This window comes from Typopeltis vanoorti, chromosome 12, assembly GCF_054136105.1.
Source record: "Typopeltis vanoorti isolate ZY-2024b chromosome 12, IOZ_Tvanoo_1.0, whole genome shotgun sequence".
Taxonomy (NCBI): domain Eukaryota; kingdom Metazoa; phylum Arthropoda; class Arachnida; order Uropygi; family Thelyphonidae; genus Typopeltis; species Typopeltis vanoorti.
The window spans coordinates 42,105,837-42,127,052 of record NC_143560.1 but is presented as its reverse complement, the minus strand read 5'-3'; the positions used below and the strand labels follow the sequence as shown (position 1 = coordinate 42,127,052).

General features: G+C 36.3%; 1 protein-coding gene across 2 annotated transcripts in view; it reads right to left on the bottom strand.

Annotated features, from left to right (window-relative positions):
• Positions 1 to 21,216, bottom strand: part of LOC150100732 (ras association domain-containing protein 1-like) — a 186,229-nt gene that overhangs the window by 100,316 nt on the left and 64,697 nt on the right. For both annotated transcript variants that reach the window (XM_090401801.1, XM_090401802.1), the window contains exon 5: positions 20,389 to 20,519. In XM_090401801.1, coding sequence (XP_090257927.1) covers positions 20,389 to 20,519 — 131 coding nt within the window. The remainder of the gene's footprint in view (positions 1 to 20,388; positions 20,520 to 21,216) is intronic.

Sequence of the window (21,216 nt, the reverse complement as noted above, 5' to 3'; positions counted from 1 at the left end):
GAGCATTGGGCAGCAGTCGTAATATCCTTATTTTAATGGCGGGCACGAATCATCATGATACAAGTTATTCTCTTCCATGATTCAGGTGGGTTCCAGCTATCCATTCTTTCTGACATCTTGTATATGAATGAAGAAGGGTCCAAACTTTTAAATGAAGAGAAGTGTGTGTTAATACATGTAACTTACGGAAAAATATAATTAATTATAAATATGTCAAATTTATCCCGAACACCCTGTATATATATATATATACAGTCAAAGAATCCTGTATATATACAGGATATTTTGATTTATACTCTGGTTGATATATATACAGGGTGGTTCAAAATTCCATGTACAAACTTTAATGAGATGTAGAGCACATCAAAATCAACCATATTCACATAGGAAAGCATGACTGGAAATGCCACCGGAAGGTACTAACAGGGACACAAAGATACAGAAATAACACAAGTAAGTAGTGTAAAAAAACTTTATTAGGCATAACTGAACAGTTCAATAGTAGAAGGATACATATGGTAAAAGAGGTGCATGTCTGCCATCTCAGAGTTCATAAAATGATGCATGTTCTTCATACGACATTGAAAGCTTGAATGAGGAAGCCCCACTTGCTCACCTGGAGCACCACCTATCACTTTCGGGTGGCATTTCCGTTCATGCTTTCCTATGTGAATATGGTTGATGTTCTCTACCTCTCCCTCAAAGTTTGTACGTGGAATTTTGAACCACCCTGTATGTATGTATGTATGTATGTATGTGTATATATATATATATATATATATATATATCAGATACTTTGGTTGATATATATCACCCCCACAAGAGATATCTCATATGTGAGGTTGATAAAAGTAATGTTTCTTGAAAGGATGGTTGTATTTGTTAGAGTATATATAGTTAGTATTGTGTTTTAGTGTTTCGACTAATTTTCATAATATACCATCTTTGCTTATTTTGTTATCTACTGTATGCGAGACCTTTCAACACTTATGCGCATGTCAGAAGAAGGAGAATCCACTCCGATAATAGGCAATCAATCCGTCTTGTGGAATGAGTTGTTTATTATTACATGTCAGAAAATTAACTTTTATTTTATGAACATTGAAGTTTTTAAAATGGTAACTATTCTGCTTGTATAACAGTTTGAAAATTTTACATTTATGCAAGTGATTCACATGTTGGTAATGAATTCATACATCATCTTATTCTTTTCTCCTCTTCAACATGAATTGACTCTTCTTGGCACATTGCTAGCTGAGGGTCTCAGATCTGTGGTCTGGCAGTACTTCCATATTAAATTTGCCAACTTTATAAAAAATTGTGTTAAAATATATGAAATTTTTAGTTATTTTCATACTTGCTGAGTTTCATAATTATTTGTTTTTATTGCTGATTCCATGCCAATTTTCTACATTTTTTCTACATTTTCAGTTTACTCATTTCTTTCTTGAGGCATCATGTGCATAAAATAAAAGAAATTAGTTTAATATCATCTATTTTCATATCAGTTTATACCACTTTCCTTCATAGTTGCAATCCATGCAGATGATTATTAACAGTGGGAAAGCTCTTTATCTTACACCTGATTTAAAATCAAACTATTTTCCAGTTGATAAAATGGTTTGATTTATACTTCCTTCTAATTCTAACTGCTGATTTACAGCCTGATATATATATAAATATATATATATATGTGTTCAAGATACCAAGCAATTTTATAAACTTGGTTTAAATCCTTTTTCCCAAGTAAGCAAACAGACAAGTCAGTCAAGTTTGCACCTGAACACAGTTCAGGTCTGAGAGACACACACATATACACACAGAGTCCATAAAAAAAATGCATACACACTTTAACAGATGTCATCTATGGACTTTTTTCGAAGTTGGATCGAATTAAGGTAGCAATGTGTTGTATGATATTCTCTCAAAAGATGTCATTACTCACATGAATACTAGCATCAACATGTGACCGGTAGGACAGTCAAACAAAATGGCTGAGGAACGATTGTCGTTAGAGGAACACAAGATAATTTTAAAGTGGTATTTCAAATTTGAGAATGTTAGTGAAGTTCAACGACAATGGAGGCATGAGTTTGCAACACAACCTCCAACATGCCTGACAATTGCACATATTCGCGATAGGTTTGAGACCCATGGTACCGTGTGTGACATGCACAAGGAAAGATCCAGGAGGCCTCGCACAGCAACAAGTCCTGCTTCCTTGGCTATGGTATTGAAACAGTTTACACACTCGCCACAGAGGTCTACCAGACAATGTGCACATGAGACAGAAGTTAGCAGTGCAAGTATACAGCACATTCTTAAAGCAGCTAAATGGAAAGTTTATATCCCAAGATTTATTTATTTATTTAGTGTATAGCTCACACATGAAAAGTTACATTACATTAATCCTTAATATATATGGACATAGTAATAGACATATGTACAATAAGAAGACATAATACAATCATAAAAGAGACTCAAGAATAGGCTACAACTGAATGTCGAGGTTGATTATCCAGTCGACTGCACTTGGTGTAGCATGGATGAAGTCTGACAGATTTCCACTGTATGCACGTAGGACACATTCTGCCATAATATGATTAATTGTCTGGCGGAGTGATCCACAGTCGCACCTGGATGAGGCAATCATGCCCCATTTGTAAAGGTGGTCTGCACATCTGCCATGGTTGGTGCGAATTCGGTTAAGGGAAGACCAAGTTTTCCGAGGTAGGTCAAAACCCAAAGGAATCTGTGTTGGGTCCACTAATTCATGGAAGATCCCTGTTGAAGTGTTTCACCAGGACTCTTTCCATTTCTCCTTCATGTTGAAGCTTGTCTCTGCAAGATTTTTTGCTGTTAAGATTGGAGGGTGCCTCGACTGTTAGCCTGTTTATTTCAAGGGGGAGGGATTGTCTTCATGGATTGGAAGATTTTGGATTTCCATGATTTTGCTGTATTCATGTAGAAGAAAGTTGGATCTGCAGATGTGTGGAGGCGGGATGTTGCTTAGCACTGGGAGCCAGTAGGTTGGGGTTGATTTTACAGTTCCAGAAATAAGGTGCATAGTGGTGTTAAGCTGGGCATCAACCAAATACACATGGGTGCTGTTCAGCCATACAGGTGAGCAGTATTCAGCTGTAGAGCAAATGAGGCCAAGAGCAGTGCAGCGAAGCGTTGTTGCTGAGGCACCCCAAATTGTTCCACATAGTTTTTGCAGTATATTGTTTCTTGTTTTTAGCTTGGATGCTGTGTTAATGAGATGTGGTTTAAAAGATAGTGTTCTATCTAGAGTGATGCCCAGATATTTCGGGAATCTGTTGTAGTAGCAGTTTGTGGTTGAAGTAGACCATGAGTTCTTTGTTAGCCTGGTTATTGTTCAGGTGGAAGCATGAAACTTGCGTTTTGCTAGGATTTGGGCGTAATCTCCATTTGCTGAAGTATTCATCTAGGACTGCAAGGTCATTTGTTAGTGTATCTTCCATTGTAGTAAAATTAGTGTGTCTGGTGGCTAGAGCAATGTCATCAGCATAGCAAAACTTCTTAGAGGCTGTATGAGGCATATCTGCGATGGATAAGTTAAAAAGGAGGGGAGCCAGAACTGACACTTGTGGTAATCCATTATCCAGTGTTCTTTGTTTACTTTTGTTCTAGTCCATACACACTTGGAACAGGCGGTTGCTTAGCATGTTGTCGATTAGTTTTGCTATTGTTTTGCATGGGACTTTGCATGCAAAACTTGCAGACTGCGCCATGCCTCCAGACTGTGTCATAAGCTGCAGTAAGATCTACAAAAGCTACAGAATGCAGTATTGTAAGTAGTTTCAACACATGGCAGATGAGGAAGATGGTTTGGTCTGATGAAGTACAATTTAAGCTTAATGGAACAATGAATTGGCATAATTGTGTTTACTTGGCTCCAGAAAATCCATGGAGAACCTATGGCTGTCCCCTCATGGGTTCTCCACTCTCTCCACCCCTGGCAAACTTCTTTATGGAGACTTTTGAAGAAAAAGCCTTAAACTCAGGCCCACAAAAACCCACTGTCTGGCTACGCTATGTGGATGATGTGTTTGCTATTTGGCCACATGGCTTAGATACGCTCCACAACTTCCTAACTCACTTAAACAATCAACATCCCAGAATCCAGTTCACCTTGGAAAAGGAAAACAACAGTCTCCCTTTCCTAGATACTCTGATTACACGTCAACCTGATGGATCCCTGGCTTCCTCTGGTTACAGAAAACTAACCCACACAGGTAGATACATTCACCAGAAATCACATCCCTCCCCCGCACAACAGCAACATGGATTATAAAAACTTATATAACAGAGCTAAATTAATTTGTTCGGATAACAATGCCCTTACTACTGAACTTAACTATATCCTTAACACCTTCTTAGCCAATGGCTACAAACCCCCAAAAAATCCAGAAAATATTAAAATCAGTTAACCAGAAACCCCCACCACCACCACCTTTCATAACAGAGATTACACTAAATCTATCACCATTCCTTATATCCGGGACACATCTGAAAAGCTAACAAAAATCCTAAAAAAAATATGACCTGACTACCTGTTACAAACCAAGAAATCTGCATCCCTTATCTGCTTCACCCAAAGACTAACCACTTCTCCTAGACCTACCTGGAGTATACTAGGTCCCTTGCAGTTGTAAACTGTCCTACTATGGCCAAACAGGCAGGACAGCTAATATCAGGATATACAAACACTACATCCGGTGTCACATACAGCCACTCAGGACTTGTGTACCACGCACTAGATACCCCACCACAGAATACGCCAGAAGAAAGCCACTTTACTACACTGCAGCAAATATAAATATGAAAGGTTATTCTTGGAATCAGCCTCAGCTCTAAAAAACTTCCTAAACCTCAAAAAATTTAGGTGCATGAGACTACCCCAAATTTGGGAAGCTTGCATCCCAACAACATCAGCCAAGACAACCCAATTTAGCCTGCTAGGGGGGCACCTTTAGGACTCTAGCACTAACGCCAGTAGCAATCTTCAGCTTTATTTGCTCATTGTTAGTGCCAGTGTTCACATACAGTAGTTTTATGGTCCCAGAAGATGGCAATGTAATATTGCCGAAATATTGGAAGATATTGATTAAAGTTTTTTAATTAACATTTTAGCATATGTTGTCATTTCCTGAAAAATTTAAAGTCATTTAGCATATGCTTCCCTGACTGACATGTTTTTTTTTATTTTGCCATTTGGTCTCTACAGGTTTTTTTTTTTTTTTTTTTTTTTTTTTTAACTTTTTCAATTATAATAATGTATAAATATCTGCAGAATTTCAATTCAGGACATGGACTAGTCATTACTCCATGCCAACATAAAGATAAGCAAAAATGCACTTGAAGACATACAAAGAATAAGAAAGTTCTACTGATTGTGCTATTGTTGATGATATGGAATAATAACTAGTCCATTTCCTGAACAAAAATTCAGTAGATATTTATCATTATTATTAGCTTTACTCTTTTCTTCAAATCCAATAACCTCAAAATATTTTTTCTACATGTCTAGGATTAATTATCTGCTTCGGTGCTTAGATCTATTACAAGAATCAGCAGCTTAATAGGAATCCTCTGACTTTTTTTCTTATTACAACTTTCTCTGTTACAAGCTCTCATTATCCAATTTCCCATTTTGAAATTTGCCCCTACTACTCTACTTGGAACTGCCTTACATTCAAAGAGTTCATCTGCATTTTAATACTGAATATGCTATAAATAATTCTTCATTTTCTTTCCCACTGTTATCTGAGCATAACATATTAAAGTTACCATTACGAGGGTTGTCTGAAAAGTTCTTGGCCTAATAATGAAAAAACGAATTTTTTCAAAATTCGTTTTTTCATTATTGGGCCAAAGGCTAATTTCAAAATTATTTTTATTTTTCAACATAATCTCCCATAAGACTAATACGTTTATTTCAGGGATGCTCCAGCACCATTATCCCGTCCCTGTAGTGGTTCTCAGTAAGATCTGCAAAATACCCCTCTACAGCTGCAATCACCTCTTGATTCGAAGATAAACCATGACCAGCAAGGAAGAGTTTTAGTTTTGGGAGGAGATAGAAGTCAGAGGGAGCCAAATGTGTGAAATAGGGTGGATGTTACAACAATTCATATTGTTGCAGATCCCTTAATTTTCCCATTGCCAAAACTTTGTGGGCAGGTGCATTGTCCTGATGAAAGATGATTTTTTTTGATTCTGCAAACAGGGTCTTTTCTCACGAAATTTTTTGTGAGAAAAGACCAATGCCATTACCTTTCCTGCTGATGGAACCAACTTTGGCTTCTTTGGCGCTGAACAACCAGCTTCTGCCCACTGTTTTGACTGCTGTTTGGATTCTGGTGTGTAATGGTGAATCCAAGTTTCATCCATAGTAATAAATTGATGCACAAAATCAGTTTTATTCTTGTTAAAATGCTCCAAGCATTGTTCAGAGATTTTCATGCGAGTGTGCCGGTCATCCAATACCATATCATGCACTTGATCAACGATTTCTGGTGGTGTTAACTTTTTGGACATCCTTCAAGTAGATCATCTTCAAGGCTGGTACAGTCATGTTTAAACTCGGCAGCCCAGTTCTTAATTGTTGAAAATGAAGGAGAAGAATGTCCATAAGGGGTGCTTAAGGGTCAAAGCTGTATAACTGAGAGGAGACCTCCACATAGCCTTTAAAGGAATGCGGAGAACTGACCAGGGCTTCTGACCTAATGTCCAATCCTCACCTTCTCGTGGTGCACCCTGTTGGGTATCTACTTGGATACTGAACGGACGAGGATGGGCTGGCAATTTGGGATTTAGCCGACCAAATTGTATTCTTATTGGTTAAACCAAAATATAGAATGATGGTACAACATGACAAAATTTCATGCCAGCTGGGGCGTCGCCCGGTTAAACAAGGCCCCCGTTGTTTTTGCCAGGGAACCAGGGCGAACAGCGAAAAGTCAGCTACTGGAACAAATCTGAAAATAAACCCCAACTCAACATCACCAGAGTTAAAGATCGGTACTATCAACGTAAGAAGCCTGAATGGCAAAGAAATGGAGCTAGCTGAGGAATTAGATAAGTACCAGATCGACATAATAGGGGTGACTGAAACAAAAAAGACCAAAACTGGTGAGATCTTTCTGAGCAATAAATACAAAATGTTATATTCAGGAAATGATAATCAAGGAAAAGAAGGAGTAGCCATAGTATTCAACACAAAATATGAGGCTAATCTTCTTGAATGGCAGTCAGTCTCAAGTAGAGTAATGTGGGCAAATATGAGAATGGGGAACTGGACAATGAGACTTATTTGTGCCTATGGTCCCACAGAAGGTTCTACTAAGGTAGAAGTGGAGGAATTTTTTGAGGCTTTAGAAAAAGCAACTGACACAATGAAAAAGGAAAAGTTGGTCCTTCTTGGGGATCTAAATAGCAGAGTAGGAATCGATTGCGAGACATACAAAAATATTTTGGGAAAATTTGGAGAAAAGAGCAAAGCTAATAATAATGGCAAATATCTGTTGGATTTCTGCTCAGGACATGGACTGGTTATTACTAACACCATGTTCCAACATAAAAATGTGCACAAATTCACATGGAAAGAAGAGGCTAGGAATAAGAAAAGTCTCACTGACTATGTTATTGTTGATAGTGATGTTTTTTCCCTGGTGCAGGACACCAGAGTGTACAGAGGATTTGAAATTGGAAGTGATCACTATTTAGTCTTGAGCAGGATAAAATTGAATTTCATATTGAAAAGAATAACATGTAAGAAAGTTTTAAAGCGAATAAAAGTTGAGCAGCTCTCAGGTGTGACCTGTAGACTAAAATACAGAAAGATTATTGAAAAGAAAATGAAAGAGTTTGAGAACAGGAATCAAACCTTGGAGATTCAGTGGCAAACTCTGAAGAAAACATTGATTGATTCTGCCAGAGAGGCATGTGGTGAGGTTGCTGCAAGGATAAAAAAATCAGAACTCCCTGGTGGACACAGGAAGTTAAAGAGGCAGTGAAGGAAAAGAAGAAAGCATATCAAAAGTTCCTGGCAAATAAGTCAGCTTGTACTCTTAGAGAATATAGAGACAAACGCAAGAATGCTAAACACTGTGTAAAACTAGCTAAACAAAAGTCATGGGAAGACTTTGGCAAGAATATAGAAAATAAATATCAAGAAGGTGGCAAAATATTCTGGAGGTTGTTGAAGAAGCTTAAGAATGGAGGAAAGAGTGCTGTAAAAGGAATTAGAGATGATAAAGGTGACATGAAAACGGGAGAAAAAGATATCCTTGAAGTATGGAGTAATTATTTTAAAAACTGCTAAATGAAACAAGCAGTGATGACAGCACAGTGGTAAAAAACACTGACCAGGCATGCACTCAGGAATACATATCCATACTAGAAGTAGAAAAAGCCATCAAAGGCTTGAAATGTGGAAAGGCAGCAGGAGTAGATGATATTCGACCAGAAATGCTGAAGTATGGTGGTATAAAAGTCTTACAGTGGCTGCACTGCATAGTTCAGAAAGCCTGGAGAGAGGGACGAATTCCCGATGATTGGAGTAGAGCTCTCATAGTACCCATATATAAAAAGAGAAATAAAACTGCATGTGAGAATTACAGAGGTATTTCCCTACTGAGTGTTCCTGGCAAGATCTATGCAAGTATACTTGAGAAACGGTTGAGAAGAATTGTGAAAGAAAAGCTTGGTGAAGAATAAGCTGGATTCAGGCCAAATAGAGGCTGTCAGGATCAGATCTTCACTTTACGACAAATAGTCGAGAAAGCATGGGAATATAACAAAGATCTGTATTTAAGTTTTGTCGATCTGGAAAAGGCATATGACAAGGTGCCAAGAGAGAAGCTATTCAATACACTGCGTTATATGGTGTCAATGGGGCATTATATCAAGCAATACTTAGTCTTTATTTGCGTTGTAAGTCAGCAGTTAGAATTGAAGGAAGTACAGGAGGATGATTTAATGTTAAATCTGGTGTGAGACAAGGATGTACATTATCCCCTCTGTTATTCATTATCTATATGGATCGCATTATGAAGGAAAGTGGTATTAAACATGATATCAAAATTGGAGATGTTAATGTCAGCTCTTTGCTTTATGCGGATGATGTTATACTTCTAAATAAATCTGCTACAAGTCTGCAAGATTCTCTGACTAAATTGAATAGCTGTTGTAATAGATATGGTATGAAGGTCAGCAATAAAAAGACAAAGACAATGAAAATAGGCAGAATCATTGAAAATGTCAACTGTGTTGTGAATGGAGAACCTGTGGAACAAGTAAAACATTTCAGCTATTTAGGCACGATTTTTACTGAAGACGGTAAATTAAATATAGAAATAGACAACAGAATCAGCAAAGCTGGTATGGTGGGAAGTCAATTGAATAAATTCATATGGAATAAGAGAGAAATTAGTCGGAACATTAAATTAGCTGTATACAAGACAGTGTTCAAACCAGTTTTAACTTATGGATCTGAGAGCTGGGTCAGAAGTAAAACACTTGACCAAAGACTAGAGACCACAGATATGAGAGTCCTGAGAAAGATTATAGGCGTGAACAGATGGCATCAATGGCAATATCATATTAAAAACGAGGATATTAGGAAAGAACTTGACATTGTCAGCATCCAGGAATACGTTAGCAGAGCTAATCTCAGGTGGTATGGTCACTGAAACAGAATGGGCGAGGAAAGATTAGCAAAACAAGTGTTCTCTGCCAGGTTGGCAGCAAAACGACCCAGAGGAAGACCAAGATATAGGTGGATTGATACAGTACAAAGTGCTTTAGACGATAGAAATATAAGATCTGATAATGTTGGAGTCTTGACAAGTAACAGACTGATTTGGAGGAAAATTGTAGATAGGAAATTAATAATGATGTAATTTTTTTCATGTAGTACTATCATATCCTGTACACTCCTTGAGGGTACATGGCAGGAATTTGATGATGATGATGATGAGTGTCCATAAACATTTATGAACTTCGAATGAATTTCTTTTGGCATTAAACATCCTTTTACAAAGAATTTTAGAACTGCACGATACTCAATTTTATCCATTTCAAGGGATAAAGACAACACTTTTGCTTCAGACAGCTGCATAAAACAAACTACTGGATAGAATGACTTGCAATTTCACATGGATGCTTATGACAGATGTACCAACTTAGGGAAAAAAAAACTTGCTGATAGTGTTGCCATCTATGGTTGAGGCCGAGAACTTTTCAGACCATCCTCATATTTAGATGTATCACACATTTGTTTTCTTTTTCTCAAAATAAGAATTATGTCAACATAGTATTTCTGTAATTACTATGCTAGCTCCACTGTTTTTCAGTAACGCTTCTCATGCTACCTATCATGAATTCTGTCGAGTCTACAGTTGTTCCAGTAGTTGATGAAAATAGCAGGCATGTTTAACTGGACAATGCCCTAGCCAAGACTGTATTTAAACCAATACAGAATACAATTTGATAATTTGATAAGTTCTAAACTGCCAACTAATTTCATTTGTTACCCAGGTAGCTACCCAATTATTATTATTATTATTGCATGGGTATCTCCATGCAGTCAAAATATTCATCCAGGAGACACACACCTTTATACACACAATAACTCTTCTTAAACTCATTTAATGTTAGGTCATTCACAACTAATTCTGTTAATATCCATTCCCTTATTCAGCACTCTATAAGCGAAAAATCTAGTCCATACACCCATTACTAACCACACTCATACATAATTTCCAGGGATGACCTCTAGTTCTCTATTTGTCATGTACTGAAAAATTTCCTTTGTGTCAATCTTATAGAATCCCTTTAATAACTTTTAAGTTATTAAAGGGAAATCTATTAACTACACTTCGTAACCCAGATAGCTTACCCTATTCCCATTAGGAGCATTCAACATACCTGTCCCAGCACTGTTACCTGTCTCTAAATCCTCTCCACCACCTCCTGATTCTCAAGAAATCCAGGTGATCAAACCTGTGCACAATAGTCAAGATGCAGCCAATTCATAGCCTTAGGGATAATAACCTCCATATCTTTACTTGTTAGAGTGTTTTTCATCATCCAAGTAATCCTTTGAGCTATTTTACCAACTTTTACAATATACCCTCCAATGAGATAATACATTGGATTAGAGCTAGTTGATGGAAGTTTTTTTCATTTGGTTATAAATTAATTTAAATATGCCAAAAAATTATATTCTTGTTTAATCCTTTATCCAAGTGTAAGCAAACAAAGTTTGCGCATGAAGTATCTTCACAACTAGGGTTACTAGTATATAGAGGCTAATGACTTCACATGAATTGCCTTAGTATCCCATAAAGCAAAGCACACATCCTTTTGGGATTTACTGATGCTATGCATTATGGGAAGGGCCACTACCTAGATTGGTTTCGACCTTCATTGAGGTAGTTTAAAATTAATTTATAACCAAGTGAAAAACTTTCACCAACTAGCTCTAAAATTAATTTATAACCAAGTAAAAAACTTTTATTAACTAACTTTAATCCAGATTATTTTAATAACAAGGTGTTACACTTTTTCAGTACTTGTATATGGGAAATATATCACTTCTGCATTGCTTCAACCTTGTTATTCTTATCTCTTCTGTGTCTGGCTCCCACTGATAAGACCTCAATAAAGGTTGAAACTAGTCTGGATAATCACGCTTCCCATAATGCACAGCATTATATATGCCCAAAAGGATGTGTACTTTGTTTTATGGGATACTAAAGTAATGATGTAAAGTCGTTAGCCCATTTTTACAAGTAGCCGTAGTTGTGATTACTTTGCATGCAAACTTTATTTGTTTACACTTGGATAAGGGATTAAATAATAATATAATTTCTTGGCATCTTTTAAATTAATTTATTTATTAAAGACCTCAATAAAGGTTGAAACTAGTCTGGATAATCACGCTTCCCATAATGCACAGCATTGTATATGCCCAAAAGGATGTGTACTTTGTTTTATGGGATACTAAAGTAATGATGTAAAGTCATTAGCCCCTTTTTACAAGTAGCCCTAGTTGTGATTACTTTGCATGCAAACTTTATTTGTTTGCACTTGGATAAGGGATTAAATAATAATATAATTTCTTGGCATCTTTTAAATTAATTTATAATCAAGTGAAAAAACTTTTTCACTCCATCACATACCATTCTCTGGGGTCTGTCTGTCAGCTGCCTCCCCTATTCATACTAACAGCTTCATATCCATTCCAATTTGCTCCAAATGCATCTGCAAAAAGTCCAGCAGTATCATGATGTAGCCATTTCCCCTCGTCTAATTTTGCTGTCACTACTATAAATTGTAAATTACTAGGGCAGGACCTACCTTTTACAAAATGATGCTGGCCACCACAGATTACTGTATTCCTATCCACCCACTATTGAATTTTACCTTTAACCAACTTTTTCAATACCTTAACCACTACTCCTGTTATATATATTGGTCTATAATTTGCTACTTCTGTCTTAGTGCTACTTTTATGTAATGGAGATATCTTACATCCTTTCTACTTTCTTGAAACCTTTCCAGAGCTGAGACTTAGACTAAACAACTTCATCAGAGGTACTATTAATTTTCATGCAGCTTCAAATAGTACATGGACCAGTATATGCTGAGCACCTCCTGTTCATCTACTTAATTCTGACATCAGTCTCTGACACATCAGCAACTCAACTATTTCTATTGCTTCTGTCACCTTCCTACTATCAGCACTGATTAAAGTCATCCTCCCGTGTTAGTAATTCTTCTTAATTTCTACATAATGAAAACACTCTTTTGGATTTATTGTGGCCTACTTTGCTAATTTTCTCTCATAAGTCTGCTGATCACCTTTTTCTTAATATTTTCTTGCAATGTTCTTTTTTTTTTTTTTTTTTTGCACTCTTGCTTTATATCTCTACTCATCCACTTAACTCCCACTTTGGTTATCCTCCTGACCATGGGCATGCAGTCTGATACTACTTCTCTCAAACAATATACTGTTTCTCTCTGACTAATTCCTGTGCTCTAATGATATCCTTTTCTTGTAGTTTCTGATAAGAGACCCTTCGACACTTCTGTGCATGTCAAAAGAAAGAGAATCCATTCCAAAAATAGGGTAATCAATCCATATTGTGGGATGAGTGTTTATTATTACACGTCAGAAAATTAACTTCTCTTTTATGATCATTGTAGTTTTTAAAGTGGTAACTATTTTGCTTGTATAACAGTTGGAAGATTGTACGTATAAAGCACATGATTTCATGTGTTGGAGACCAATTCATACATCGCCTTATTTCTTTCTCCCTTGCAACATGAATTGACTCTTCTTGGCAGTCTGCAATGACAGCTCTCGCTTCTGTGGTCGGACTATACCTTGGTTATGGATACAACTTCTGATGTTATTACCAGATCCAGTACTATCAAATCCATGGTTCCATCCATGACATTCTGTTTCAGGAATTATTCCTTAGCAACTATATAAATACGACTTTCATTTTGCCATGTCTCCTTTCCTCGTTCCAATAATTTAAGTCCTCCAGAATAATTGCTCAGTTTGCACTCATTGTGCTAATCTACTAATGCATGGCATCCACATCTTCCTGCGGAACTCCTGGTCTATAGAAGCAACCAACAATATATTTTATCTCACTGGCCTCTATCTCATCCCAGATAGTCTCAAATGAGCCATCTCCACCAGACCTCAAATCTTCTTTTACTTCAATAAGGGACACTGTGAGAATGTGCAGAATGGATAATTTCTCATTTTCTTAACAGTTTATATGTGGGGACTCCTCTTATTTATCTGGATATGATTCTTTGTGTCTGTTTCATATTTTAGGTGGGAGATGAATTTCATCACCTGGTGTGAGACAACTGTCCACTTATGGGGGTCTGAAGTGGCTTGGAAAAATTCCATGTTTATTCTCTACAGCAGGGTTCCCAGATCAGATAATAAAATGAATATAAAATACCAAAAAAAAAAAATTTAATAAAAAAAACCAAATCTATAGCCCACACATGGTACTAATGTATTAGATGTTTATCAACTTTCATGTGTGGGAGGCCACATAAAAAATTTGGAAAAGCTTATCCACTTGATTACAATCTATATTATACTTGACAAGAAATTATATTTTTGTCAAGTATAATATAGATTCAATTATATTCTTGTCAAATCTATATATATAAAGCAAAATCTGTTTTTGATGTTTGCTTATAACTCCAGAACGAATTGACCGATTTTGATCATGTCTTCATCCATAGATAGAGGATGTTCCAAAGATGGTTTATGTGCATTTTCATCAATGTACACCTCCAGATTATGGAGCAGTGATTAATTTTTTTTTAACTCTCTCATCAACAATATCTGACCACTATTTTGTGCCCTTTTTTTTTTTTTTTTTTTAGATATTATTAAATTCTAATGTTAGATATTGCGATATTACCTATGACCAGATATTGTTACATTTTTTAGATAATGTGATATTAAGTGTGATATTACAAAAGGTTTCTTTGATTGTTTGGGATGAATGTACAATGTCCCATAAAAGATCTGTTGAAGCAGTAGACAGAACGCTAAAGGATATCAGATCAGACGATCGAAGAACGGGTGTAATAACTTCTATTCTTGAGAGATACTTGTGACATTAAATTAAGAAATATAAACACGTTAACACAAGAATATTTTAATATTTGCCAAATATTTCAGTCTGAAATTAACAGACTATCATCAGTGGCTCGGAGCCTGTGTAGCTCAGTGGATGTGGCGTTTGCACACCACCGCGCTAGGCCGCACGAAGGAAGTCTTGGTTTCGAGTCTAGTCGGCGACTAGAGGAAATTTTTCTAAGCCTTTTTTCGACCGGTTCCCGAGTTAGTCGATCTCTGGCACGGGCAAGCAGGTTTTTCCTCCCGGAAACTCGGGTTTTTCGTCCTGTAAACTCAAGAAAATCGACCGTAGAACCCACATTATTTCAGACATTAAATATATTGTGTTAGGGTTAGAGACCACGAGATGGCGGCACATTTGAGCCGTCTCTCTTCACTGCGTACCGCTTAATTAGTGATAGCCTTGGGCCATCTGTCTCTGATTGGGTACCAGTGGAGATTGAACTGCCCACTCAGTCTCCAAAAAGTTAGATAGGGCTAAATGGCCTCGCCTACTCCCGTATATACGGGAATAAAAAGGCGTTAGCTGATTTAGCTGATTTTTGATTCATCAGTGGCTTGATAGGAACAGTTTTTACAAGGTGGAATACAAACAATTGGTCATTCAAAAGTCGAACAAGCTGCGTGATGTTACATTGCTAAGCACTAAAGAGAGGTAAATTTCATCAGAGTGATGAATAAATTATAGGTATTAATTCACAATTTCATATAATAATCTTAATTTATAAATTCAATTAAAGATAACATTAGACTAATGTAGGAATTAGAAGGCCTCAATTTAAAAAAACACCTAGTGTGTTATCCGGATTAAACTTTCCCATATTTTTGACAAGGATAGGCAATCATTTCGATTCAAGTTAGGGCATTGAAGTAAGGCCTCAGTACTCTCTTTGAATAGCCATTCAAATTTCTAATGACATCTGTGTAGAAGGCGAGTCCTGGACCAGAGAATGTTGTGGCTCATCTCTATCCTGTGCTGCGCCAATTCAGACTTATCGGATTTGTTGTGAAGAATGTACGATTAATGTTCTTGTATTCTTTTTTCTATAGAGAATCCGATTTGTCCAAAGTATGACAGATTGCAGTTACAAGGAACTTGATATGCACCAGGCAGTGACATAGTTGAGCGTTTATCTTTAGAAGATGGGAAATATGTGGATATTTTGTTAATAGGGATATAAGTGGCTGTTAAATCATATTTCCTCAGAATTCTTGAAATTGGGCCTGAGATTCCGGAAATATATGGAATTGGAACTCGACGTATTGATTCTTTGTTGTTCTGGATAGGATTGTAGGAATCGAACAGATGTTGTGTAGTCTTTTCAGAGAAGCCATTTAATTTCATGTGATGTTTGATAGTTGAAAGTTCTTTCTATAATTCGTGGGGAGTTGAGCAATTAATTCTAGCTCATCGAATTAAACATATGTTTTTTGATAAGGATGATGAGCAGATTGTTTGAGAATGTAACGTCCAGTAAAAGTAGGTTTTCTGTAAACTGTTGTTGTCAGAATACCTGAAGGTGAGCAGATGAGAAGGATGTCTAAAAAGGATAACTTGTTGTCTTTTTCAATCTCCATGTTAAACTTAATACGAGGGTGTAGAGAATTGATTTTGTCTAAAAAGGAAAGTAAGGAATATCTGTTGTGAGGCCACACTTAAATTGAAATGATTGCCTATCCTTGTCAAAAATATGGGAAAGTTTAATCCAGATAACACATTAGGTTCTTTTTTTTTTTTTTAAATTGAGACCTAATTCCTACATTAGTCTAATGTTATCTTTAATTGAATTTATAAATTAAGATTATTATATGAAATTGTGAATTAATACCTATAATTTATTCATCACTCTGATGAAATTTACCTCTCTTTAGTGCTTAGCAATGTAACATCACGCAGCTTGTTCGACTTTTGAATGATCAATTGTTTGTATTCCACCTTGTAAACACTGTTCGTATCAAGCCACTGAGGATAGCCTGTTAATTTCAGACTGAAATATTTGGTGTAATAACTGTTTTATTCGTTGGTGATTTTCGACAAATACTGCTAGTCTTATCCTACAGAACCAGGGCGGATGAAGTGAATGTCTGCTTAAGAAATCATCACTATGGCATCATACAGAGAAATTCTCTCTCAAAACCAAGATGCATGTTTACCTACATGGAGACTCTAATGCACATTCCTTCCCCCTGAAAATGCTAAATATTGGGAAAAATTGTCTGAACTGCAAACAAACTGTTGTGCAGTGTCTACCTATCTATTGAAAACATAACAGAAAGTCACCTTCTTGGTTCAAGGAGAGATATATCCGTGCACCTCAAAATGATGGCGTGTCAATGATGAATGAGTTGGTTCTTAATAAGGTTAATGGATCTGTTAATGTTGACAAATCAGTAGCTACTTCCTGTGGATATAGATGATGTAGTTCATTTTCCCATGGAATTTTTAAATTTACTTAATCCACCTGGATTGCCTGGTCATGAAATTAAATTGAAAATAGGTGTTCCTATTATGTTGCTACAAAATCTGCACCCCCCCCCAAATCTTTGCAATGGAACTAGGCTTCAAGTAAAATTGTTAAAACCGAAGATGATAGAAGCTGTGATATTTATAGGTACTGGTATTGGAGAAACTGTCTTCATCCCTCGGATACCCCTCATCCCTTCAGACTATCCATTTGCATTCAAATGGTTACAATTTCCAATAAGAGTTTGCTTTGCAATAATGATTAATAGAGCCCAAGAACAGACCCTTAGATATGCAGGTTTATATTTAAGAGGTGAATATTTTGGATACAGGCAGTTATATGTAGCATGTTCTTGAGTTAGCAGTCCTGAGAACTTAATTATTTTTTTGTTGAGGATGATGAAACTTCTAACGTTGTTTACAAAAGAAGTGTTATAATGCTCACAATTCTACACAATGATGAAAGCACCAGCACCTAATACTTGAGTTAAAGACCCTGAAGTGAACCACTTTAGTATAGGTTCACCTCGGCAAAGTGGGAGGTCTCAGCTAGCACAATATACATCCTATATCCAAGCATAAGCATGAAGTAACTTCATGACTTTTCTACTTGTATATAGTGGTTATCGACTTCACATCAATTGCCTTAGTATCCCATAATGCAAAAATATTATGGTTAAGACCACTGCCCAGGCTGATCCTTATCGAGGTCTTATCAGTGGGAAACAGTCAAAGTGTAAGGAGTCTTTATACTTTGTAACATCTATTACAAAAATCAGAGACTTGGAGAAGTAAAACTAACAACGATAAGAATAATGACCATCAATTAAGACTGCCTGACACTAATAGGATACGAACAGAAGGCTGTATGGCCCTAGAAGATATGAAATCTAATGAGATAGTCTGATGAATCTGAGTCACTGTATAGATCTCTCGACCATCCGATGATCAGTTAGCTTCTAAGTGAAAAGTTAGTCATTCACAACAGCAGTGGAGAAGCTCTGCTTTGTTATAGCAAAAATGTGTTACCATGATTGTAGTTGTAATCATATGTGGAGCATGTCCAGGTACAATAATCCAGTTATGGTTTTTAAAACAAAAAAAATATGAGTCATACATTGTGATTATAGACAGTGCAAAAAATACATTTGTTTTCAGATTGTACATAGTATTTATTTAATAAACTGAGTTAATGAGTTTCAGGATTAATTAATGAACTCATTAATTGAAAATAATAGATGCCTGCATTATTTCACATTTCCAACAAATGAAATGTGACTATTAGGAAACACAATGGTACAGACAACATTCTCATCAATGTTCCTTCTAAGTCAGGAAAATAAAATAAATGCATAAATCTTGTCTTCTGAGCAGCAATCAGGTTTGTCTGGGCAACCATGGGCTGGGGGGGGGGTGATTTTCATATAGTGATATAACTGTGCATAAAATACACTTACATATGTAAGTGTATTTTATATACTTTAACATAGTGGGTGAATGATAACCTTTTAAAAGTTTTAAATATCACACATTACTGATCCACAATGTGTTAATATCAGAGTAACAAAAAACAAACTGCCAGTACAATTAATGTGAAGTCAATAACCTCTATATACAAGTAGCCTAGTCATGAAAATAATTCACACACAAACTTTGTTTTCTTACACTTGAATAAAGAATCAAGCAAGAATATAATTTCTTGGCATCTTTAAATTAATTTATAACCAAGTGAAAAAACTTCCAACAACTAGATCTAATTATGAGTACTTTAAAAATATGGTAGACCCTTTCACTACTTGTACATGGGAAATATATGATTTCTGCATTACTTTAATCTTGGTATCTCTTCTGGGCCTGGCTCCTACTAATGTTATTTTCCATTGATGTGGAATCTGTCAAGTGGTTTTGATGACTGCATTCCATTAAAAACCTGCCTATGGTATGGCCTCTACTGATGTGGCCTTAGGTGGATGCCGAAGGCACTGGAAGATAAGTGGTTCTGGCTGGTGGCTTGTGGAGGTTGATGAGTGGCCTAGTGGTGGGTTTTTGAATGCCACTGGGTGGAACTGAGGCTTCTGCAGGTTTTGTCTGGCAGAACTACTACTGAGATTAATGGAGTGTAATGAGTTAGAAGATCCTTTGGGTTACTCATTGAGGTTAGAGTGATCTGAAGGATCAACTAGTTTTTGGGGAAGACCCCTTATTTATACAAAGGTCAAAACCAGTCTGATTAGTGTCTTTTCCCATAATGCTTAGCATTATACAAACCTAAAAGGATGCATGCTTTGATAATGGGACACTAAGGCAATTAATTTGAAGTCATTAGCCTCTATATACAAGTAGCCTAGTCATGAAAATACCTCATATGCAAACTTTGTTTGCTTGCACTTGTATAAAGAATTAAACAAGAATATAATTTCTTGGCATCTTTAATTTAATTGAACTGTCATTAGTAGGGAACAGATTTTGTAGAATGTTTTGTACAGATGGTTATGGCATCTGCAACTCTTGACATTCAATCGCTAACTTTTTTAGTGTTGTGGAGGTATGTCAGAGAAATTCTATCCACTACTTTATCAGTAGTGAATAGAGCTTCAGAACTTTGCATATGTGGACTTTTTTTTCCTGATTATATAAAGGGAATAACTGCATAAAACTTTCTCAGAAAAACACTCAGTGATCTGGATTAAACACACACACACACACACACACAAAATGTGCTAATTTCTATTGTTACTGAAAGAAACAACATGCACACCAGGTAGTCAAGATGTATCAGCTCAATTCACCAGCAATTTTGAGATTTGTTCCTAATGGTATAAGTAGTTGCACTTACAAAATTTTTTTTTCTTTTTTAGTTTTTTTTTTTTTTTATATAATAAATAACAAAATAAATGTGTTGAAGCAGAAAGATAATTTATAACACTTATTCACATTATTATTTTTTTTAAAATTTATTTTTATTATTTGTAACACCTCCAAGGATTCTGAAGACTCATCACAGGAGGACACCTACTGTACAACTCTCTGTCTCCACTACTACACAGAACCTCTACTGCCAATCACCTACATCAACGCCATCTACTGCCCACAACCACCACAGCTAGTATTTTTGGTCTGTAAATTGCGTGTGTTCTGAAGGGCCTTTCTCTTGTCTCAAAAAAATTCCACTTAAAAACAATTATGCCAATCACAGAGATCAAACAATTACCTGATCTTCAGAAGCACTGTTAGAAAAATCATCCACTATTTCACATAAATTAGTTGTCTGAGTATCTCCAAACCCTTTACAGTCAAGAGTAACAAGGTCTCTGCATCTCTGATGGCAAGTATACTGACATCCTATTCATAAAAAATATGAAACTTGTTTGAGAATTTAATAAATATCATAAAATAAAAACACCATAATTTTTAAGTTTAAGGAAGATGGTAAATCCCGTATTATTCTACAGCCGGGTACGAAACTCTGATCAAAATCCATCGAAATCCTAGAGTTTCATGTCTTTTGGCTTGTTATTGCAGTAATAACGATATATAAGTACCAGTTTAGCAATTCGCTAGTAGAAGTATATGTAAGTTCAGTTCACTTAAAACCTTGATATTCCAGGTCTACCTACTCACTGATGAGACCTCAAAAAGGGTTGAAACCGGTCTGGGTAGTGACCTCTTCTAATAATGTAAAACAGTAATGCATCTCCTAGGAGCTGCGTTTTACATTATGAGAGAATATTAAGGATAGTGGTGACGGATCTTGCTCCACCTTTGCTCCGAGTTGCCCTGGTGTTGTACTACCTAAGTGATTACTTACACTTGGGCTTGCCGATAGTTTTTTCGGCATGAAACTCTAAGATTTCGATCTGAGTTTTGTACCCGGCTGTAGAATAATACGGGATTTACCATCTCCCTTAAACTTAACTTATGTCGCCGGTAAAATAGCCTTTTGGCTTGTCACCATAATTTTTGTTTTATCAGAAGATATCTGACCACCAGAATAATCTTGACCTTTATATGCCATTAAATAAGTTATGACATTTAAAGG